General features: G+C 38.0%; 1 protein-coding gene across 3 annotated transcripts in view; it reads left to right on the top strand.

The window, feature by feature from the left end:
- The window catches only part of CEP95 (centrosomal protein 95), a 59,414-nt gene that overhangs the window by 10,901 nt on the left and 23,979 nt on the right, over positions 1–24,534 (top strand). Inside the window, exons 7-11 of one of the 3 annotated variants that reach the window (XM_059997836.1) lie at positions 12,432–12,563; positions 13,421–13,518; positions 15,055–15,167; positions 15,363–15,492; positions 16,516–16,669. In XM_059997836.1, the coding sequence (XP_059853819.1) occupies positions 12,432–12,563; positions 13,421–13,518; positions 15,055–15,167; positions 15,363–15,492; positions 16,516–16,669 (627 nt within the window). Of the gene's footprint in view, positions 1–12,431; positions 12,564–13,324; positions 13,519–15,054; positions 15,168–15,362; positions 15,493–16,515; positions 16,670–24,534 lie in introns of all 3 variants that reach the window. The other 2 variants (XM_059997835.1, XM_059997834.1) reach the window with 2 other exon arrangements.

The raw sequence follows: 24,534 nt of genomic DNA, 5'->3' as shown, positions 1-24,534 counted from the left end.
TATACTTAGAAGTGTTTAAAAGTTGAGAAGAATAGAGAGCGCCCTAACTGGACATCAAAATTGAAATTCCAGAATACTGCCATTACCCACTGTATATGAACAGTTGTCCAGAATGAGTCAAGTGGGAGTCCTAGGCGCATGGGCAAATAGGTGGATGCAAGTTTGTCATGTAATATGTGGGACTTGATACCCTAGGAAGAAAATTCTGGATGCAGCTTAACAGTTTGGTCACACTCAGAATACCCCCTAAGTATAGTTTCCTGAGCTGGGTGACTCACTTTTTTCATGGTGTCAACCAAGTGTGTACATCCAGTGGCAGTTTTTCTCCCAGGCTTCAGGCCATATTTCCAACAGTCCCTGCTTATACACAGTAAACCTGAATATCTCTCAGGCATGTTTTGAGACTCTCACCTTGCCCTCCTCCAGCCATCCCACTTCCTGTTCTGCCCATCTTGGTTGTCTTGCTTTTCTCTTGGCATCATATAGTTTCTTTTTTCTTTTCTCTTTTTTTTTTCTTTTTTTTTGGCTGTGCCATGCAGCTTGCAGGATCTCAGTTTCCCGACCAGGGATTGAACCTGGGCCACGGCAGTGAAAGCCCAGAATCCTAACCACTAGGCCACCAGGGAACTTCCAACATCATATAGCTTCTTTTGTTGGAATGCTCTTCCTTTCTCTTTCTGGCAAACTCACTCTATACAAAGCCCAGCCTCTGAGGCTCTGTATTCCTACATTGTGGTCTTCTCACCTTGACTATTATATAAACTGTGAGTTCCAGGGACAGTAGCGACCTCCTATTCATTCAGCAAATATTTATTTAATGCCTTCCCTTTGCCAGGCAGTGGTGATACAGTAGTAAACAGAATAGACACAGACACAAATCCCTTCCCTTATAGAACATATATTCTACTTGTGGAGGCAGTCAGTAAATAAGACAAATAAGTGAAATGTCTAATAAAATTATTCATATTCGTCTTAGTATTCCAAAAATTAGCAAAACATTAGGTCCACAATAAGTTTTTTTTTTTAAATGGAAGAACAGGAATGCTAGAGTAGAATTAAGTACATTAAATTATGGGAATCAAGTGGCCTGTATTCTCTTCCAGACTCTGCTACTGGCTGTGTGACTTTGGACAAGCCCCTTATCTTTTCTGAGCCTCTGTTTCTTCAAGTGTGAAATTAGAGAATTAAACTAAACCATCTTTGAAATCCCTTTCAGCATTAACACTCTAATTCCAAGGAATAGACACACCATTCCAAGGAATTGCGTTCGAAGAACCTATGTCTGGGAGGTCAGACAGTAAGCCAAAGACATTTACTTGCCACTGGGATGGGCAAAGTAGCAGAATGACCAGAGTCAAGTGTAGGTAATGCAAGAATGTTTCTTCAAGGTAGAGAGTCAGATGAAAGGGATGGTGATTTTAGAAATGGTGTTCTGTGATAGCAAGTGCCATGTAGAAAGGTTATATCTATAAAAAGTGAATTATTATTTTCAGATTTTAACTTCAGATTATAATGCAATTAAAAGGAAAAAAAGAAGTGGTTGAGAGGGCTTCCCTGGTGGTGCAGCGGTTGAGAGTCTGCCTGCCGACACAGGGGACACGGGTTCGAGCCCAGGTCCGGGAAGATCCCACATGCCGCGGAGCGGCTGGGCCCGTGAGCCATGGCTGCTGAGCCTGCGCATCCGGAGCCTGTGCTCCGCAACAGGAGAGGCCACAACAGTGAGAGGCCCGCGTACCGAAAAAAAAAAAAAAAAAAAAAAGGTTGAGAGAAAAGCCAGGCTAAGGTGTTTGGGTTTGATGTCATATGGTAGCTTCCTTTTATATTTGGATTTAATTCATCAGATAAATGTCATCATATACATTCTTAGACATCTAATTTAGGCTTTAATTCCAGGACTATAAATCTTTCTTTTTTATTGCAATATAATTGATGTATAACATTATATTACTTATACAGATGTACAATTTGATTCTTCAGTAGTATGTATTGCAAAATGATTACCACAGTATGTCTAGTTAACATTCGTTACCAAAAAATTACAAACTTTTTTCTTGTGATGAGAACTTTTAAGATCTACTCTATTAGCAACTTTCAAATATACAACACAGTATTTTTTTCTTAAACCTTTTTTAAAATTGAGATATAGTTGATGTACAATATTATATGTTACAGGTGTACAGCATAGTGATTCACAATTTTTAAATTTTTATATTCCATTTATAGTTATTATAAAGTATTGGCTATATTCCCTGTGTTGTACAATATATCCTTGTATCTTATTTTATACATAATAGTTTGTACCTCTTAACCCCTTCCCTGTCTTGCCCCCTCCCCACTGGTAACCACTAGTTTGTTCTCTATATCTGTGTGTTTGTTTCGTTTTTGTTATATTCACTAGTTTGTTTTATTCTTTAGCTTCCACATATAAATGATATCATATAGTATTTGTTTTTCTGTCTGACTTATATCACTTAGCATAATACCCTCCAGGTCCATCCATGTTGTTGCAAATGGCAAAATTTTCATTCCATTTTTATGGGTGAGTAGTAGTCCATTATATATATATATATATATACACCACATTTTCTCTATCCATCCATTTGTTTGGTTTTTTTTTTCATCCATTTGTTGATGGACACAGGTTACTTCCATATCTTGGCAATTATAAATAATGCTGCTATGAATGTTGGGGGTGCATGTATCTTTTCAAATTAGTGTTCCCATTTATTTTGGATATATAACCAGAAGTGGAGTTGCTGGGTCATATGGTAGTTCTGTTTTTAGCTTTTTGAAAAACTGTTATACTGTTCTCCACAGTGGCAGCACCAATTTGCATTCCCACCCGTAGTGTACAAGGGTTCCCTTTTTTCCACATCCTCACCAGCATTTGTTATCTGTGGTCTTTTTTTTTGGGGGGGGGTCAACATACACTTATTTTAATGTATTTTTTTTATTAATTTTTATTGGAGTATAGTTGCTTTACAATGCTGTGTTAATTTCTTTTGTATGGTAAAGTGAATCAGTTATATGTATACATATATTTCCTCTTCTTTAGATTTCCTTCCCATTTAGGTCACCACAGAGCATTGAGTAGAGTTCCCTGTGCTATACAGTAGGTTTTCATTAGTTATCTGTTTTATACATAGTAGTGTATATATGTCAATCATAATTTCCCAATTCATCCCACCTGCCCCCTTCCCCCCTTGATATCCATAAGTTTGTTCACTATATCTGTGTCTCTATTTCTGCTTTGCAAATAAGTTCATCTGTACCATTTTTCTAGATTCCACATGTAAGTGATATTATACAATATATTTCTCTTTCTGACTTATTTTACTCTGTATGACACTCTCTAGGTCTATCCACTTCTCTGCAAATGGCATTATTTCATTCTTTTTTTATGGCTGAGTCGTACTGCATTGTATATATGTACCACATCTTCTTTATCCATCCCTCTCTTGATAGACATTTAGGTTGCTTCCATGTCCTGGCTATTGTAAATAGTGCTGCAGTGAACATTGGAGTGCATGTATCTTTTTGAATTACGGTTTTCTCTGGTATCTGTGGTCTTTTTGATGATAGACATTCTGACAAGTGTGGGGTGATATCTCATTGTGGTTTTAATTTGCATTTCTCTGATGATTAGCGATATCGAGCATCTCTTCATGTGCCTGTTAGCCATCTGTATGTCTTTTTTGGAAAAATGTCTATTCGGGTCTTCTGCCCTTTTTTTTTTGCGGTACGCCGGCCTCTCACTGTTGTGGCCTCTCCTGCTGCGGAGCACAGGCTCCGGACGCGCAGGCTCACGGGCCAGCCGCTCTGCGGCATGTGGGATCTTCCCAGACCGGGGCACGAACCCGTGTCCCCTGCATCGGCAGGCGGACTCTCAACCACTGCGCCACCAGGGAAGCCCTTCTGCCCATTTTTTAATTGGGCTTGTTTTGTTTGATGTTGAGTTGTATGAGCCTTTTATATATTTTGGATATTAATCTCTTTGTCAGTCATCTCATTAGCAAATATTTTCTAATTTTAAAGGTTGTCTTTTTTTGTTTTTTTGTTTGTTTTTCTGGCCACACGGCGTGGCATATGGGATTTTAGTTCCCTGTCCAGGGATCGAACCTGCACCCCCTGCATTGGAAGCACAGAGTCTCAACCTCTGGACCATCAGGGAAGTCCCTAAAGGTTGTCTTTTTGTTGATGGTTTCCTTTGCTGTGCAAAAACTTATAAGTCTAACTAGGTCCCATTTGTTTATTTTTGCTTTTATTTCCTTTGCTTTAGGAGACAGAGCCAAAAAGATACTGCTACAATTTATGTCAAAGAGTGTTCTGCATATGTTTTCTTCTAGGAGTTTTATGGTTTTTGGTCTTACATTTAGACCTATAATCCAATTTGAGTTTACTTTTGTACATGGTGTGAGAAAATGTTGTAATTTCATTCTTTTACATGTAGCTGTCCAGTTTTCCTAGCACCACTTATTGAAGGACTGTCTTTTTCTCTGTTGTATATTATTGCCTCCTTGTCATAGATTAATTGACCTTCAGTGTGTGGGTTTATTTCAAGGCTCTCTATTCTGTTCCACTGATTTATGTATCTGGCTTTGTGCTAGTTCCATACTGTTTTGATTACTGTAGCTTTGTAGTATAGTCTGAAGTCAGAGAGCGTGAACCCTACAGCTCCTTTCTTGCTCAAGATTGTTTTGGCTATTCAGGGTCTTTTGTGTTTCCATACAAATTTTAACATTATTTGTTCTAGTTGTGTGAAAAATGTCATTGGTAATTTGGTAGGGATTGCATTGAATATGTGAATTGCCTTGACTAGTATAGTCAATTTAACAGTATTCTTCTAATTCTTGAACATGGTATATCTTTACATCTGTGTGTCATCTTCAGTTTCTTTCATCAGTGTCTTATAGTTTTCTGGGTACAAGTCTTTTACCTCCTTAGGTAGGTTTATTCCTGGGTGTTTTATTCTTTTTGGTGCAGTGACAAATGGGATTGTTTCCTTAATTTCTCTTTCTGATAGTTTGTTGTTAGTGTATAAAATTGTGACAGATTTCTTCATATTAATTTTGTATCCTGCAACTTTACTGAATTCACTGGTGAGCTCTGGTAGTTTTCTGGTGGCTTCTTTAGGATTTTCTATATATAGTATCATGTCATCTGCAAACTGATAGTTTTACTTCTTCCTTTCCAATTTAGATTCCTTTTATTTTTTTCTCTTGTCTGATTGCTGTGGCTAGGACTTTCAATTCTATGTTGCATAAATGTGGTGAGAGAGGGCATCCTTGTCTTGTTCCTGATCTTAGAGGAAAATGCTTTTGGCTTTTCACCATTGAGTATGATGTTAACTGTGGGTTTCTTACATATGGCCTTTATTACGTTGAGGTATGTTCCTTCTATGCCCACTTTCTGGAGAGTTTTTATCATAAATGGGTGTTGAATTTTGTCAAAAGCTTTTCCTGCATCTATTAAGATGATCCTTTGATTTTTATTCTTTCAGTTTGTTAATGTGGTACAGATTCTGAAAATCTTTGCATCCCTGGGATAAATCCCACTTGATCATGGTGTAGGATCCTTTCAATGCGTTGTTGGATTCGGTTTGCTAATATTTCATTGAGAATTTTTGCATCTATGTTCACCAGTGATTTGGGCCTGTAATTTTCTTTTTTTGTGATATCTTTGTCTGGTTTTGGTATCAAGGTGATGCTGGCCTCATTGAGTGAGTTTGGAAGTGTTCCTTCCTCTGCGATTTTTTGGAATAGTTTGAGAAGATTAGGTGTTAACTCTTCTCTACGTGTTTGGTAGAATTCAGCTGTGAAGCCATCTGGTCCTGGACTTTTTGTTTGTTGAGAGTTTTTAAATTAGTGATTCAGTTTCGTTACTGGTAATTGGTCTGTTCGTATTTTCTGTTTCTTCCTGGTTCAGTCTTGGGAGATTGTACATTTCAAAGAATTTGTCCTTTTCTTCTAGGTTGTCCATTTTATTGGCATCTAGTTGTTTGTAGTAGTCTCTTATGATCTTTTGTATTTCTTTGGTGCTGGTTGTAACTTTTCTTTTTTCCCTTCTGATTTTATTGATTTGGACCTTCTCTCTTTTTTTCTTGATGAGTCTGGCTAAAGGTTTATCAATTTTGTTTGTTTTTTTCAAAGAACCAATTCTTAGTTTCATTGATTTTTTTCTACTGTTTTTTTTAGTCTCTATTTTATGTTTCTGCTTTGACCTTTCTTTCCTTCTACTAACTTTGGGTTTTGTCTGTGCTTTTTTTAGTTCTTTTAGGTATAAGGTTAGGTTGTTTATTTGAGGTTTTTTTGTTTCGTGAGGTAAGCTTGTATCACTAACTTCCCTCTTAGAACTGCATTTGCTGCATCCCGTAGATTTTGGATTATTATGTTTTTGTTTTCATTTGTCTCCAGGTATTTTTTTAATTCCTCTTTGATTTCTTCAGTGATCCATTGATTGTTTAACAGCATATTGCTTAACCTCTATGTGTTTGTGTTTTTTGCAGTTTTTCTTGTAGTTGATTACTAGCTTCCTAGTGTTGTGGTCAGAAAAGATGCTTGATGTGATTTCAGTTTTCTTAAATTTACTGAGGTTTATTTTGTGACCTAGCATGTGATCTATTCTGGAGAATGTTCCATGTGCACTTGAAAAGAATGTGCGTGCTGCTTCCTTTGGATCGAATGTTCTGTACATCTATTAAGCCCATCTGGTCTAATGTGTCATTTAAGGCTAGTGTTTCCCTATTGATTTTCCGTCTGGATGATCTGCCCATTGATGTAAGTGGGGTGTTAAAGTCCCTTATTATTACTGTGTTACTGTCAGTTTCTTCCTTTATGTCTGTTAATGTTTGCTTTATGTATTGAGGTGCTTGTATATTGGGTGCATTTATATTTACAGTTATTATGTCTTCTTCTTGGATTGATCCCTTGATCATAATTTAATGTTCTCCTTTGTCTTTTGTAATAGTCTTTAATGTCTATTTTGTCTAATATGAGTATTGCTACCCCAGTTTTCTTTTGTTTTCCATTTGCAGTGTCTCTCTCTATTTCCATATATATATGTGATTGTCTTAAGTTGCTGATCTCTCACCTTTTTTTTTTTTTTTTTTTTGCGATATGCAGGCCTCTCACTGTTGTGGTCTGTCCTGTTGCGGAGCATAGGCTCTGGACGCGCAGGCTCAGCGGCCATGGGTCACGGGCCCAGCTGCTCCACGGCATGTGGGATCTTCCCGGACCGTGGCACGAACCCGCGTCCCCTGCATTGGCAGGCGGACTCTCAACCACTGTGCCACCAGGGAAGCCCTGATCTCTCACTTTTAAATGCATTTTAACAACCCTGCACCTGTACTTCCCTTCCTTTATGATTACTGTTTTTGATATCATATCTTATATCTGATTGTTTTGTGTATCCTTAACTGCTTATCATGGATATAAATGATTTTACTCCTTTTCTGTTTTAACCTTACTAACTTTGTGTGTGGATAATTTCCTACCTTTACTGTATGGTTGCCTTTAGCAATGAACTGTTTCATTTTGTAATTTTCACCTTTCTAGTTATGGCCTTTTCTTTTTCACTTAGAGAAGTTCCTTTGACATTTGTTGTAAAGCTGGTTTGGTGATGCTGAACTCTTTTAGCTTTTGCTTGTCTGTAAACTTTTTGATCTCTCCATCAAATCTGAACGAGAGCCTTGCTGGGTAGAGTATTCTTGGTTGAAGGTTTTTCCCTTTCATCACTTTAAATATAGCCTGCCACTCCCTTCTGGCCTGCAGAGTTTCTGCTTAAAAGTCAGCTGATAGCCTTGTAGGAGTTCTCTTGTATGTAATTTGTTGCTTTTCCCTTGTTGCTTTTAAAGGTATTTTTAAAATTTTATTTATTTAATTTATTTATTTTTGGCTGCATTGGGTCTTTGTTGCTGCACATGGGCTTTCTCTAGTTGCGGTGAGCAGGGGCTACTCTTCGTTGCAGTGCAGTGGCTTTTCTTGTTGCAGAGCATGTGTTCTAGGCGCCCAGGCTTCAGGAGTTGTGGCTCGCGGGCTCTGGAGCGCAGGCTCAGTAGTCGTGGCATACAGGCTTAGTTGCTCTGCAGCATGTGGGATCTTCCCAGACCATAGCTCAAACCCGTGTCCCCTGCATTGGCAGGTGGTTTCTTAACCACTGTGCCACCAGGGAAGCCCCCCTTGTTGCTTTTAATATTCTCTCTTTACCTTTAATTTTTGCCCTTAGAACTAGAGTGTGTCTTGTAGTATGGGACTTCTCTGTGCTTCCTGGACTTGGCTGTCTGTTTCCCTTCCCAGGTTAGGGAAGTTTTCAGCTATTATGTCTTCAAATGTTATCAGCTCCTTTCTCTCTCTCTTATCCTTCTGGAACGCTTATAAATGCGAGTATTAGTGCATCTCATATTGTCCTAGAGATCTCTTAAGTGTTCTCATTTCTTTTGATTTCTCTTTAATTCGTTCAGCATCAGTGATTTCCACTACCCTGTCTTCTAGCTCACTGATCCATTCCTCTGTATCATTTAATCTACTTTTAATTCCTTCTAGTGTATTTTTCATTTGTTATTGTATTCTTTATTTCTATCTTCTTGTTCTTTATATTTTCTAACTCTTCATTAAAAACTTCTAATTTCTCATTCTGTGCATCCATTCTTCTCCCGTGTTCTTTGATCATCTTTATGATCACTACCCTGAACTCCTTCTCCAGTAGATTGCCTATCTCCACTTCACTTAGTTCTTCTTCTGGGGTTTTATCTTGTACCTTTATCTGGAACGCATTACTCTGTTGCCTCATTTTGCCTAAGTTGCTGTTTTTATTTTTATGTATCTGGTATGTTGATTATATTTTCCAACTTTGGAGAAGTGGCCTTTTGTTGGAAACGCCCTATGTGTCCCAGCAGTATGTCCTACCTGAGCTATATGCTCTAGCAGTTCCCCCATGAGGACTGCATGGGTCTTTCTATTGTGGTGGGCTATGTGGGCAGTCTGGTATGCTTGGTTGGCCCCTGGGCCAGTTGGTTGCCTTGTGCAGAGGCTGCCAGCTGCTGGTTGGCTGGTCACGAGGTGGCATAAGGTGGCTAACTGCATAACCACAGGGACCCCCGGGGCTTATACTGGCTCAGTGGTGCGGAGAGTCAGGGTCTAGAAGACTCCAGGGCTGTTGCCTGCCCACTGGTGGGTGAAGCCAGGTCCTTGGTTAGTGCTGGTCTACTGGCGGACAGAGCCAGGTCCTGGTTGCAGAGCCCAGGGTCCCAGAGCTTGTGTTGGATTGCTGTGGGGTGGGGGCGGGGGGCGCAGTTCCTGATACAGTTGAGAATGGGGTCTGGGGTGTCCTGAAGCTTGTGTTGGCCTGCTGGTGGGCAAGGCTGTGGCCCAGCTGGTCCCAGCACAGGGTCTGGCCTGCTAATGGGCAGGCTGGGTCCATAAGTTGCAGGACTAGTTTTCTTTCTTTTTTTTTTTTAATAATTTTTTTAAATTAATTAATTTCCTTGTGCCAGGTCTTAGTTGAGGCTCACAGGCTCCTTTGTTGAGGTTCACCAGCTTCTTAGTTGTGGCAGGCGGGCTTCCTTAGTTGCGGCTCACCAGCTCCTTAGTTGCAGCAGGAAGGCTTCCTTAGTTGTTGCATGGAAATTCTTAATTGCAGCGTGCATGTGGGATCTAGTTCCTTGACCAGGGTTCGAACCCGGGCCCCCTGCATTGGGAGCTCAGAGTCTTAACCACTGCGCCACCAGGGAAGTCCCGGGACTAGTTTTCTTGAGGCTCATGTCTGTCCCCTGGTGGGAGAAGCTGGTCCAGAGGCTAGAGCAGGCTCTCTGAAGGGCAGGGCCAGGGCCCAGTGGATTCTGGGACTGGTGCATGCCTACTGGTGGGTGAAGCTGAGTCCTGGGCCCTCTGGTGAGCAGGTCCATGTCCCAAGGCTGCATCTGTGGGCTCAGGGGATCTTAAGGCAGCCTGTCTGCTGATGGGTGGGGCTGTGTCCCTGCCCAGTTAGTTGCTTGGCCTGATGTGTCCCAGCACTGGCACCTACAGGCTGTTGGGTTGGGGCCATGTCTTGGCGCTAATGAGCTAGAGGTAGGATTCCACAGTGGCGCTTGCCAGCACCAAGGGTCCACATGGTAGAAGGAGCTCCTAAAAAAGGCTGCTGCCAGTGTCTGTGTTCTCATGGTGAACTCCAGTTGCCTCTTGCCTCTCCGGGAAGCTCTCTAAGATCAGCAAGTAGATCTGGCCTAGGCTCCTCTCAAATTACAGCTTCTGTCCTGTGTCTCAGTAGATTTTGTGTGTGCCCTTTAAGAATGAAATCTCTATTTCCTGCAGCCCTCTGGTATTCCCAAAAGTAATCGCCAGTGGTCTTCAAAGCCAAATGTTCTGGGAGCTCATGTTCCCGGTGCAGGCCCCCCAGGCTGGGGAGCCTATGTGGGACTCAAGACTTTGGCAGAACCTTTACAAAGTAATTGTTCTCCTTTGTGGGTCACCCACTGGGGGGTATGGGACTTGACTATATTGCAAGTCTGCCCCTCCTAGCCATCTCGTTGTGGTTCGTTCTTTATGTCTTTAGTTGTAAAAGATCTTTTTTGGTAGGGTCCTGTCTTTTTCATCAATGGTTGTTCCGCAGATGGTTGTGATTTTGGTGTGCCTATGAGAGGAGGTGAGCTCAGAGTCTTTCTACTCTGCCATCTTGGCCATCTCCCTTCCTTAAACCTTTTATATAAGTAAGGAGAAACCCCTTCCTAAGCACCTTGTAACAGGATACACAGCAGGACCTCACCATTATGGAAATCTGGCCTGCCCCTGGGGCCAAGGCACTGCTGCTCTGTGACTGAGTGGGGGAGGGGGTAATGAGGCCTCTACAAGAATTGGGGTTTGCTTTATAGGTGGCGTGAGCCAGATTCCTTATGGAGGAGCCTGGGATGAGAGTTCTTTGGCACCAGGGCACCCCCCCAATACAGTATTAATGTAGTCACCATATGGTACATTACATCCCTATGACTTATTTTATAACTGGAAGTTTGTCTTCTGACCATCTTCACTCATTTGTTCTACTGAAGACCCTTTTTTTTTTTTTTTTTTGGTAAATGAGATGTATTTACTATACAGACACTTAAATAATTGATTTTTTTTTTTTTTTTGGGCTGCACCGTGCAGCTTGCAGGATCTCAGTTGCCTGACCAGGGACTGAACCCTGGCCATCGCATTGAAAGCTCCGAATCCCAGCCATTAGGCCACCGGGGAACTCTCTAATTGAAATATTATTAATGCTTACAGTAAAGAAGTTCACAATCTCTGCAGTAATAAAACAGTATGTTCTACAACAGTCTGAAGATCATTGAGAGAAATTTGTGTAACTTTCAGTCTGACCAATTAAAATTTCCAGATGATAACTAAGCATGAGATTTTAGGAGAAATTCCATCAAAAAGAAAGAGCATATGAAATGGTTATTCAAGGAGTCAAAGAAAAAAATGGACCCAGATAAAAATGAATTAGTCTGTGGTCAAACTGATGACAAATTCAGTATAATGAAATTGAGGACCAAGTTGTGAACATTATGTCTTAGAGGATATTCATGTGAAATATGAAGTTATGTAGGGAAGTTTACATACTTAAAACATTTTGGTATGAAAATGGCCATATTGCACTGGATTGTGGAAAAGGAGAGCCCAAAAAGATGTATTTGCAGATTTTTAAAAGACATCAGTTGAGTGTCAAAATTTTGAAAATACAGTATTCGGGAATAAATTGTGTGGATTTGGGGATCTGTACAAGGTGAATTTTTCTGTTTTTAGTGATTTTATCAGTTGACCGTATCGGTAAACAACGAGTTTTCAGGGTGCATTCTCATACTTTCAAAGTGAGGAGTAAGTTTACGGTGAAGTCTTTCATTAAACTGAAGAAGGGATAGATAAATAGAAAGTTATTTAGAGAGGGAAAGTCATTAATCCATTTTGTTTATGGGAAGTTTGTGTATTGTAGATTTCCAAGGGAGCAAAGAGGATATTCCCTCAATTTCAGAACTATTTTTAATGTAGCTCTCTGTGTACTAACATTATGGAGCTGATTCAAAATATTAAGCGTTTGAAAATTAGACAAAACAATTCGTTTGACCTACAAATCTTTGATTATGGTACCAGCCAAGATCTCTAGTTTAGAGATATACCTGTGCAACAGTCAGCATTTCTGTTACAAGTCTGGCACCTATTTTTCTAAAGCAAAGGAATGAAACATTGTGTAAAACTTTGTTTTTAAGTTATATAAATGATTCTGGGCTACAGAACTACATATTGCTATCTGATAGTTATTAAAAGTAATTGGTATTTCAAGCAATCAGACCAACATAGTTCTATGCTTATGTCACTTCTGATGTTTTTATCCTCAGGGTATTAAACTCATAGCTTTTAGTCTAACATTCAGCAATAAAAAAGTTTTACTTTAATATTTTCTAGGTGCCCAAGGTCCTAATGAAATGCAGTCTAAAAAAGCCTCAACCCTACCATGTTCTGACTCACATGAAGAAGTGTTGAACACTCCCTTATCTAGTTTTTTGTCCAAGAGTGGGACATCCTTTGTTGAAGACAGTGAGTAGTAATGCATTGAGTTCTTAAGACTATTGCTGTGAGTTGAAGCCAATCGTTCTTGTGGCAGTTGCTATTAGCCTTTTTACTTTTGTTGCTCTACAATTAATGCGATTCATTTTGGTTTTATGTGACCTCATTTGTAAATGTTTGCTATTAATTATGAACTCGGATTTCTTCATAAGATGGTCTTTGGTCACATGTTTTGCATCTGCTATTTTATTTAAATCCTCTCCTCTCAAACAGAGACTTTAGGACAATAAGAGTCTGTTACGTTAGACTGATTAGATGTCAGTTGGTGGTCTTCAAATTATAATAACTTGAAAAATATTCTCATTTTGTATTGTCTCTGAGGTTTTCATATGGTTAGTATTATATAAAGTCATTGTTAATGGCTAACTATTTTTATAACATGTGGATAAACCATAATTTATATAGCTATTCTTTAAGCCATTTAGGTTTTTAGTAATTTTTCATTGTTTTTAAATGACTTTAGGAAGCATTTTTATGATAATAACATTAAAATTGCATTCTTCCTGATTTAATTAGGTCCCTACTTGTTTACTGAGGATGAGTCCCTATTTTCATTGTTTTTTAGGTGTGTTTTTTTTTTCTCAAGTTTAAAATACAGTTCTAAGTAGTGTGTGTGAACATGTTTGTATAGGGTATGTGTATATATAAAATGATACAGGATATATATATATATAAAAAATGGTTTATTTCTTAGAGTTCATCTTAATGTCCACTTTGATTTGTCCAACTAGCAGAAATTCCTTCTGTGGATATGATCCCAAATGCTAGGAAGTTAGGGGAGCCTATCCGATCAGCTATTCCTTTACATCCACCTTACCATCCTTCAGCGCCTCGAGCTCCCTGCCCCATAGGAAAAGAATACTTGCGTTCAAGTCACTGCTCCCCTACTGTGAATTCTACTGGAGAAGGCACAGCATTTTCTGTGGTAAGTGGAAAAGCTTGCTTTCAACTGGTGAAAAGTCTATAGATTTAAAAAGGTTTCTGCTAGAATTGTAGTCAAGGATACTGCACTAATCAGAGCACTGTACTTCTTAAAATTTACCTCTGCATATACCTGTATATTCTTACCCTAGGAAGATAGGGACAGGATGACTATGTAAAAGGGGAAATAGTAAGAGCCAACACATACTGAGTGTTTATTTTGTGCCAGGCACAGTTCTGCCTAATTTGCAGGTATCGAAGAAATTTCTTCTTACAGCACAGCTCTCGAGTAGGTACTATTTATATTTCCCATGGGGAAGCTGAAATAGAGAGTTTAAGAATCTTGTCTGAGGTCACACAGCACTTGTAGAATTAGGATTAGAATTCAAGCATTCTAGTTTCAGTACCCATATTGTATGTCTCTAATTGAGTAATTGAAATGTTTTAACATATAGAAAAGTGTCAAAACTAATCTTTCATCCATATTCCTATTATCCAGCATGAACTACCGTTAACATTTTGGCCTATTAGCTTCCACTCTTTTCTTCTTTGAAAATAAAATCCTTTTTTACACAGTCATCCTTTTTCTATCTTTTTAGCAACAAGAACGCTCAGGTATATGCCAAGGGTAAATTTATAAACAATGATACACTCTCATAATTAAAAATTCATACAGTGCCGAAAAAGTAGTTAGCATTAGGTGACCATAATTCTAAACATTCTGTGCATCTATTTAGATAGGAGGGTGGATGGATAAAAAGAGAAAAAAGGGATCATAGGATAATGGTTACATTTGGGGAAGGCTTGCAGGGATGGTGGAAGGCCTTCTGAGTTGCTGGTAATATTCTTTTTCTCTACCTGGGTTGCAGTTAGGTGGGAGTATTCTTTTTCAAATAATTCTTGAGCAGGACACTAACTTCAATTTTAAACGTTTTTTAAAAATGTGATTATATTATAGTTATTTACTAAAAAGTATTAAATTTAATTTTACTTTAATAGAAGAAAAAGATACTGAAGTGAAATTGAAGAGATTGTTAAACATCAGATGTTTCTTTATCACAAGAAATATTTTCTATAAGATTCTCTCTAAAGTTAAGAAATAAATTGTTTAAAATGTTGAGCTTATATTCATATTTTGGAGGTTTTGTCTTGTTTCAGTTTTGGACAGTTTCTATTGACTTCTTGATATGAAAGATAATGACTTTAATACTTTCCACTTGCGATTTGATCATTTTATCATTGTCCACATGTAGCTGTAACCCCTAAATTTTTATATTTGAGAACACCTTACTTGCATTTATATTTGAATGCAATCCTGAGCCATGCTTTTTCTTTGAGTACAAGTTTATAGACATTGCTCCATCCTTTGGCATTGGGAATCAATGGAGTGTTTTGACAAATGTGTGTCTTAAAAAAGCAAAACATGGAGAATGAAGGGATCTAGCTTTGTGTTACAGGTCCTCCCTTCCCATCACACCCAAAATGTTCTTCTTTTTGTGTCTTCCTTATATCTCTTTCAAATCAACTCTGTTTTTAATAGGAACCAGATAATAGAGTTTTCTTAAATTCCAAGTTGTCTAAAGATGGCAAACAGGAAATGTATCCAGTTCAGGTCCAAGGCCCTAGGACAAGGAAGCTTCCCAAAGGAAAAAGGTAACATTACTGTAGGCTTCAATGTTTACAGTCTGTCTGCAAAGGGATTTGAAGAGTTAAGGATATACTCTCCAAATTTTGCTGTGAAGACCAGTATGAAATATTTGGTAAAACATGTATTACAGTAGTTTTGAACTAAGTAATGTACATACACTTGTCTACTTAAATATGTCACAAGGTCACTTTTTATTACAGGTATGAAAACAGAACTGCAGTCTCATCCTGGGATTCACCTTTCTCCCAGAGGGCAGGAAAGAGGTTAACAGAACAAGAATTACATGCAGTATCAGAGAAACTATCTCAGCGCCTCTCTGAACTAGATTGGGCAAGTCTTGTTTTTTAATCTGTATTGAGATTGCCATAGTAGGTGAGCATTTAAGTGATTTTACAATTGAAGGTGAGAGCTAAGCTAAGGTACTAGGAAGTTAGGTGCGTCTTACTTACTGAAAATCTTCCATAAGTCAAGCAGGTAGGACATAGGATGAGAAATTATATCCTAGCCTTTTATTATGTAACCAAATTTGGTATAGATTTATCCAAATTTTTATCAAATTCTATCTATTTATTTATTTATTTGGCTGTGTCAGGTCTTAGTTGCGGCATGCGGGATGTTTTATTGAGGTGCCTGGGCTCTTCATTGCGGCACGCGGTCTTCTCTAGTTGTGGTGTGTGGGCTCAGTAGTTGCAGCCCGTGGGCTCTCTAGTTGTGGCGTGCAGGCTCCAAAGTGCACAGGCCTCAGTAGTTGTGGCGCGTGGGCTGTAGAGCACACAGGCTCAGTATTTGTGGTACGCAGGCTCTAGAGCGCACGGGCTCAGTAGTTGCTGTGTGCAGGCTTAGTTGTCCTGTGGCACGTGGGATCTTAGTTCCCCAACCAGGGATTGAACCCGCATCCCCTGTATTGGGAGGCGGATTCTTAACCACTGGACCACTCGGGAAGTCCCAAATTTTTATCGAATCCTGATGAAAACTAAATAATTTAATGTAACTGATTATATTAAACCGTATATCTTTAGATATATCTGTATTGTTTCCCTTTGTCACTAAAGACACATTTGGTATAAAATTAGATGGATCTCTGATTTTCACAAAATACTGTAGTTTGGGGGTATCATTGAATAAATATATTAAATCCCTGTGTGACTTACTCTTAAGTTTATTGAAACTGAATAGTCCATGGCATTGATGTATATATATCCTTTAGAAACTATGCATAAGCATCTGAAAATTTGTGTCTAAACTTGGGCTTAATTATCTGAGAAAACTTTTAAAAGGTTATATCTGTCTAATCTTTCCAACTTGCATTCTGCTGAAGTCAATGAAAGATGTTAAAAAGAATTTTCTTGATAGATGTTAAAAAGTGCCCTGGGTGATCGAATTAAAGAGAAGACCAGCTTTGAAGAGGAGGATATTGGAAATGAAGAGGTGGAAAGTGGAAATGATGAGACACTGTCTCAGCATAGTGACAGCATCGTGGAGTATGGGCCGAAGAAGCAAAGGCCAGGTACCTATCTCAGGCCAGGTTAAGGACGTCCCCAGAAACCACTTAGCCACTCTGATCTAATGACTGGCTTTCTTTTTTAAATATTTCAGAAATATGTGAAAGCATCAAAAATAATATCAAATACCTGTATCTCCATCTAGAAGTAGCAGATGTTAACAGTTATATTTGCTTTACACCTTTTGTGTTTAAGAAATAGAGTTAAAATCTCTTCTCTTGTCCCCACATTCTTTTTCTTTCCCTCAAAGAAATTACTCTCTCAAAGTTGGTATCTTTTCTTCATATCTCTGTTTTTTATTTTTAATTTTTTCCAGGTTTATTGAGATATAATTAACATACAGCATTGTATCATGTAAGGTGTACAACATAATGATTTGATATATGTGTATATTGCAGAATGATTACTACAGTAAGTTTAATTAACATCTGTTATTTCACATTCAGTTTTTTCATGTGATGATAACTTTTTTTAATTAATTTATTTTTATTTATTTTTGGCTGTGTTGGGTCTTCGTTTCTGTGCAAGGGCTTTCTCTAGTTGCAACGAGTGGGGGCCACTCCTCATCGCGGTGCGCGGGCCTCTCACTGTCGCGGCCTCTCTTGTTGCGGAGCACAGGCTCCAGACGCGCAGGCTCAGTAGTTGTGGCTCACGGGCCCAGTTGCTCCGCGGCATGTGGGATCCTCCCAGACCAGGGCTCAAACCCGTGTCCCCTGCATTGGCAGGCAGACTCTCAACCACTGCACCACCAGGAAGCCCTGATGATAACTTTTAAGATCTAATCTCTGAGCAACTTTCAAATACAGAATACAGTATTAATTGTAGTCACCATACTGTACATTATATTCTGAGAACTTATAACTGTAAGTTCTACCTTTTGAACAAGTTCACCCATTTCACCCATCCTTCATACCCCCTACCTCTGGCAACCACCAGTCTGTTCTTCTCTGTATTTTATGCATTTGATTTTTTAAAATTCCACATAAAAGTAATATCATAGAGTATTTGTCTTTGTCTGACTCATTTCACTTAGCATAATGCCCTCAAGGACCATTCATGTTGTGCAAATGGCAGAATTTCCTTTTTTGTGGCAGAATAATATTCCATTGTGTATATATCACATTTTCTTTATCCATCGACTGAACACTTCGTTGTTTGCATGTCTTTGCTGTTGTAAATAATGCTTCAGTGAACATCTCTTTGAGGTAGTGATTTCTTTTCACTTCTGGATATACACCCAGAAGTGGAATTGCTGGATCATATGGTAGTTTTATTTTTAATTCTTCCAGGAACCTCCATATTGCTTTCCATAATGGCTGCACCATTTACATTCCCACCAAGGATTCGCAAGGGTTACCTTTTCTCTACATCCTTTCCAACACTTGTTACTTCTTGCTTTTTTTGAGGATAGCCATTCCCATAGGTATGAGTTGATATCTAATTGTGTTTTTGATTTGCATTTCCCTAATCATTAGTGATGTTGAGCACCTTTTCATGTACCTGTTGGCCTTTGTATGTCATCTTTGGAAAAATGTTCAGTTCCTCTGCCTATTTTTTAATTGGATTTTTTTTTTTTCTTTCTGCTGTTGAATTAATACTTTGAATATTAACCCCTTATCAGATACCTGATTTGCAAATATATTCTCCCATTTGGTAGATTGTCTTTTCATTTTGTTGGTGGTTTTCTTTGCTTTGCAGAAGTTTATTAGTTTTAATAGCCCCACCTCTTTATTTTTGCTTTTGTTGCCTTTACTTTTGGTGTCAAATGCAAAAAATCATTGCCAAGGCCAATGTCAGCCAGGTTGGTGCCTTTTTACTTACCTTTATTTCTTCTAGAAGTTTTATGGCTTCAGGTCTTATGCTCAAGTCTCTTAATTCATTTTGAGTTGATCTTTGTGTTTGGTGTAAGATAGGAGTCCAGTTTCATTATTTTGCATTTGGTGTCCAGTTTTCCAAACACCATTTATTAAAGAGGGTATCCTTTCCCCATTGTATATTCTTGGCTCCTTTATCATAAATTAATTGACCATATATTCATGGGTTCGTTTTGGGCTCTCTATTGTGTTCCATTAAGCTCTGTGTCTGTTTTTTGCCAATATATTGTTTTGATTACTGTAGCTTTGTAATATAGTTTGAAATCAGGAAGTGTGATGGCCTCCAGCTTTGTTCTTTTTTCTCAGGATTGTTTTGGCTATTTGGGGTGTTTGTGGTTCCAAACAAATTATATGATTGTTTGTTCTATTTCTGTGAAAAATACCATTGGAATTTTCATAGGGTTTGCATTGAGTTTGTAGATCTCTTTGAGGAGTATGCACATTTTAACAGTATTAATTCTTCCAATCCATGAACACAGATCATCTTTCCATTTATTTGTGTCTTCTTTAATTTCTTTCATCAGCGTCTTATAATTTTTGGTGTACAGGTCTTTCACCTCCTTGGTTAAATTTATTCCTAGGTATATTATTCTCTTTGAAGCAGTTGTAAATGGGATTTTTCCTTAATTTATCTCTTTTTATTTTTTTAAAGAGGAGAAAACAAAAGTTTAGTAACACATATATATGGGAGAGACCTAGGAAAACTGAGTAACTCCAGTTTCTCTGATAGTTTGTTATTAATGTATAGAATTGCAACTATTTTTGTACAGTTGACCCTTGAACAATGTGGATTTGAACTGTGCAGGCACTTATACATAGGTTTTTTTCAATAAATACGTACTATACTACTATACTGTCATCAGTGCCGGTTGAATCCATGGATGCAGAACTGTGGATACGGAGCACTATCTGTAAAGTTATACTTAGATTTTTGGCTGCGTGGAATCAGTGCCCTAAGGAACAAGTGTATATTGATTTTGTAACCTGCAGTTTTACTAACTTCGTTTATTCTAACAGTTTTGGTGGCTTCTTTAGGGTTTTTTATATATAATGTGATGTCATCTGTAAAGTTATATTTCTTCATTTCTGATCTGGATGTCTTTTATTTCTTTTTCTTGCCTAATTGCTCTGTCTAGGAGTTGTAGTACTATGTTGAATAAAAGCAGGCATCCTTGTCTTGTTCCTGATCTTAGAGGAACTACTTTCAGCTTTTCACTGTTGAATATGTTAGCTATGGGCTTGTCATATATGGCATTTATTATGTTGAGGTACACTCCTTCTATACCCAGTTTGTTGAAAGTTTTTAAAATGAATGGATGTTGAATTTTGTTAAATGTTTTTTCTTTATTTATTGAGATGATAATATGATTTTTATCTTTTGTTTGGTGTACACAGTGACGGATTTGTGAATGCTGAACCATCCTTGCACTTCTGGAATAAATCCCACTTGATCATGGTGCATGATACTTGTAGTGTACTGTTGAATTCATTTGCTAATATTTTGTTGAGGATTTTTGCATCTATGTTCATCAGGGATATTGATCTGTAATTTTTTGTGGCGTCCTGTCTGGTTTTGGTTTTAGGGTAATGTTGGCCTTGTAAAATGAGTTTGGAAGTGTTTCTTCTTCTGTGTTTTGGAAAGGTTTGAGAAGGATTGGTATTCTTTAAATGTTTGGTAGAATTCACCAGTGAAGCCATCTGGTCCTTGACTTCTTTTTTTTTAATTTTTATTTTATATTGGAGTATAATTGATTAACAGTGTTGCATTAGTTTCAGGTGTACAGCAAAGTGATTCAGTTATACGTATATCCATTCTTTTTCAGATTCTTTTCCTATATAGGTTATTACAGAATATTGAGTAGAGTTCCCTGTGCTGTACAGTAGGTCCCTGTTGGTTATGTATCTTTTTTTTTTTTTTTTCCCGGTACACAGGCCTCTCACTGCCGCGGCCTCTCCCTTTGTGGAGCACAGGCTCCGGACGCACAGGCCCAGCGGTCATGGCTCACAGGCCCAGCCGCTCTGTGGCATGTGGGATCCTCCCAGACCAGGGCACGAACCCATGTCCCCTGCATCGGCAGGTGGACTCTCAACCACTGCACCACCAGGGAAGCCCGGTTATGTATCTTAAATAAAGCAATGTGTACATGTCAATCCCAAACTCCCAATCTATCCTTCCTCTCAACCCTTCCCCCTGGTAACCATAAATTTGTTCTCTGAATCTGTGACTCTGTTTCTGTTTTGTAAATAAGTTCATTTGCATCTTTTTTTTTTTTTTTTAGATTTCACATATAAGCGACATCATATGCTATTTGTCTTTCTCTGTCTGACTGACTTCACTTAGCATGATAATCTCCAGGTCCGTCCATGTTGCTGCAAATGGCATTATTTCATTCTTTCTAATGGCTGAGTGATACTCCATTGTATATATACCACATCTTTATCCATTCATCTGTTGATGGACATTTAGGTTGCTTCCATGTCTTGGCTATTGTAAATAGCACTGCAGTGAACATTGCAGTGCATGTATCCTTTCAAACTCTCGTTTTTCTCCAGATATATTCCCAGGAGTGGGATTGCTGGATCATATGGTTTTTAGTTTCTTAAGGAACCTCCATACTGTTCTCCATAGTGGTTGTACCAATTTACTTCCCCACCAACAGTGTAGGAGAGTTCCCTTTTCTCCACACCCTCTCCAGCACTTACTGTTGGTAGACTTTGATGATGGCCTGGTATGTGGTGATATTGCATTGTAGTTTTGATTTGCATTTCTCTGATAATTAGCCATGTTGAGCATCTTTTCATGTGTCTCTTGGCCATCTGTATGTCTTCTTTGGAGAAATGTCTGTTTAGATCTTCTGCCCATTTTTTGATTGGGTTGTTCTTTTTTTGTTTTTGTTTTTTTGACAGTGAGCCGCATGAGCTGCTTGTAAATTTTGGAGATTAATCCCTTGTCGGTCACATTGTTTGCAAATATTTTCTCACATTCTGTGGGTTGTGCTTTCATTTTGTGTATGGTTTCCTTTGCTGTGCAAAGCTTTTGAGTTTAGTTAGGTCCCATTCATTTATATTTTTTATTTCCATTACTCTAGGAGATGGATTGAAAAAGATATTGCTGTGATTTATGTCAGAGTGTTCTGCCTGTGTTTTCTTATAAGAGTTCTATATTGATAGTATCTGGTCCATTTAGGTCTTTATTTTGAGTTTATTTTTGTTTATGGTGTTAGAGAATATTCTAATTTCATTTTTTTTTTTACATGTAGCTGTCCAGTTTTCCCAGCACCATTTATTGAAGAGACTTTCTTTCCTCCATTGTATAGTATTGCCTCCTTTGTTGTAGATTAATAAACCATAGGTGCATGGGTTTGTTTCTGGGCTTTCTGTCATGTTCCATTGAGCTATATGTCTGTTTTTGTGCCAGTACCATACTGTTGTGATGACTGTAGCTTTGTATCAATAGTATAGTCTGAAGTCAGGAAGCCTGATTCCTCCAGCTCCATTTTTCTTTCTCAAGATTGCTTTGGCTATCCAGGGTCTTCTGTGTCTCCATACAGATTTTAAGATTTTTTTTGTTCTAGTTCTGTGAAAAATGCCATTGTCAATTTGGTAGGGATTGCATTGAATCTGTAGATTGCCTTGGCTAGTACAGTCATTTTGACAATATTCGTTCTTCCAATCCAAGAACGTGGTATATTTTTCCATCTGTTTGTGTCATCTTTGTTTTCCTTCATCAGCATCTTATGGTTTTCCGAGTTACAGGTCTTTTGCCTCCTTAGGTAGATTTATTCCTAGGTATTTTATTCTTTTTGATGCAATGGTAAATGGAGATTGTTTCCTTAATTTCTCTTTCTGATCTTCTTAGTGTACAGAAATGCAACAGATTTCTGTGTATTAATTTTGTATCCTGCAATTTTACCAAGTTCATTGATGAGCTCTAGTAGTTTTCTGGTAACATCTTTAGGATTTCTATGTACAGTATCATGTCATCTGCAAACAGTGACAGTTTTACTTCTTTTCCAATTTGGATTCCTTTTATTTCTCCTCTGATTGCTGTGGCTAGGACTTCCAAAACTATGTTGAGTATAAGTGGCGAGAGTGGACATCCTTGTCTTGTTCCTGATCTTAGAGGAAATGCTTTCAGCTTTTCATTGTTGAGTATGATGTTAGCTGTAGATTTGTCATATATGGCCTTTATTATGTTGAGGTATGTTCCCTCTCTGCCCACTTTCTGGAGAGTTCTTTTATCATAAATGGCTGTTGAATTTTGTCAGAAGCTTTTTCTGCATCTATTGAAATGATCATAGGATTTTTATTCTTCAATATGTTGATGTGGTGTATCACACTGACTGATTTGCAGTTATTGAAAAATCCTTGCATCCCTGAGATAAAATTCCACTTGATCGTGTTGTATAATCCTTTTAATGTATTGTTGGATTCAGATTGCTAGTATTTTGTTGAGGAGTTTTGCGTCTATGTTCATCGGTGATATTGGCCTGTAATTTTATTTTTTTTGTGGTATCTTTGTCTGGTTTTGGTATCAGGGTGATCGTGGCCTCATAGAATGAGTTTGGGAGTGTTCTTTCTTCTGCAATGTTTTTGAAATAGTTTGAGAAGGATAGGTGTTAACTCTTCTCTAAATGTTAGATAGAATTTACCTGTGAAGCCATCTGGTCCTCGACTTTTGTTTGCTGGGAGTTTTTAAATCACAGTTTCAATTTCAGTACTTGTGATTGGTCTGTTCATATTTTCTATTTCTTCCTGGTTCAGTCTTGGGAGATTTTACCTTTCTAAGAATTTGTCCATTTCTTTCAGGTTGTCCATTTTATTGGCATCTAGTTTGTAGCAGTCTCTTATAAGATCCGTTGTATTTCTGTGGTGTCTGTTGTAAGTTCTCCTTTTTCATTTCTAATTTTACTTATTTGGGCCCCCTTCCTCTTTTTCTTGATGAGTCTGGCTAAAGCTTTTATCAATTTTGTTTATCTTTTCAAAGAACCAGATTTTAGTTTCATTGATCTTCTCTATTGTTTTCTTTGTTTCTATTTCATTTATTTCTGCTCTAATCTTTATGATTTCTTTCCTTCTACTGAATTTCGGTTTTGTTTGTTCTTCTTTCTCTAGTTGCTTTAGGTGTAAGGTTAGGTGTTTATTTCTGATTTTTCTTGTTTCCTAAGGTAAGATTGTATCACTATAAACTTCCCTCTTAGAACTGTTTTGCTGCATCCCATAGATTTTGCTTTCATTTTCATTTGTCTCTAGGTATTTTTTGATTTCCTCTTTGACTTCAGTGATTCATTGGTTGTTTAGTAGCATATTGTTTGGCCTCCACGTGTTTGTGTTTTTTACAGTTTTTTTCTTGTAGTTGATTTCTAATCTCAGCATTGTGGTTGGAATAGATGCTTGATATGGTTTCAGTTTTCTTAAATTTACCAAGGCTTGCATTGTGATCCAACATGCGATCAATCCTGGAGAATGTTCTGTGTGCACTTGAGAAGAATGTATACTCTGTTGATTTTGAATGGAATGCTCTATAAATATCAAGTCTATTTGGTTTAATGTGTCATTTACGGCCTGTGTTTCCTTATTTATTTTCTATCTGGCTAATCCATCTATTGATGAAAGAGGGGTGTTAAAGTCCCCTACTATTATCATGTTACTGTTGACTTCTCTTTTTATGGCTGTATTTATTTACCTTATATATTAAGGTGCTCCTATGTTGGGTGCATATATATTTACAGTTGTTATATCTTTTTCTTGGATTGATCCTTTGACCATTGTGTAGTGTCCTTTGTCTCTTACAGCAGTCTTTATTTTAAAGTCTATTTTATCTGAAATGGGTATTGCTACTCCAGCTTTCTTTTGATTTCCATTTGCATGGAAAACCTTTTTCCATCCACTCACTTTCATTCAGTATGTGTCCGTAGATCTGAAGTGGGTCTCTTGTAGACAGCATATATATGGGTCTTGTTTTTGTATCCATTCAGCCAGTCTGTGTCTTTTGG

This window comes from Delphinus delphis, chromosome 19, assembly GCF_949987515.2.
Source record: "Delphinus delphis chromosome 19, mDelDel1.2, whole genome shotgun sequence".
NCBI classification, from domain to species: domain Eukaryota; kingdom Metazoa; phylum Chordata; class Mammalia; order Artiodactyla; family Delphinidae; genus Delphinus; species Delphinus delphis.
The sequence above is the reverse complement of the archived record's forward strand: the minus strand, read 5'-3'. Positions and strand labels throughout refer to the sequence as shown.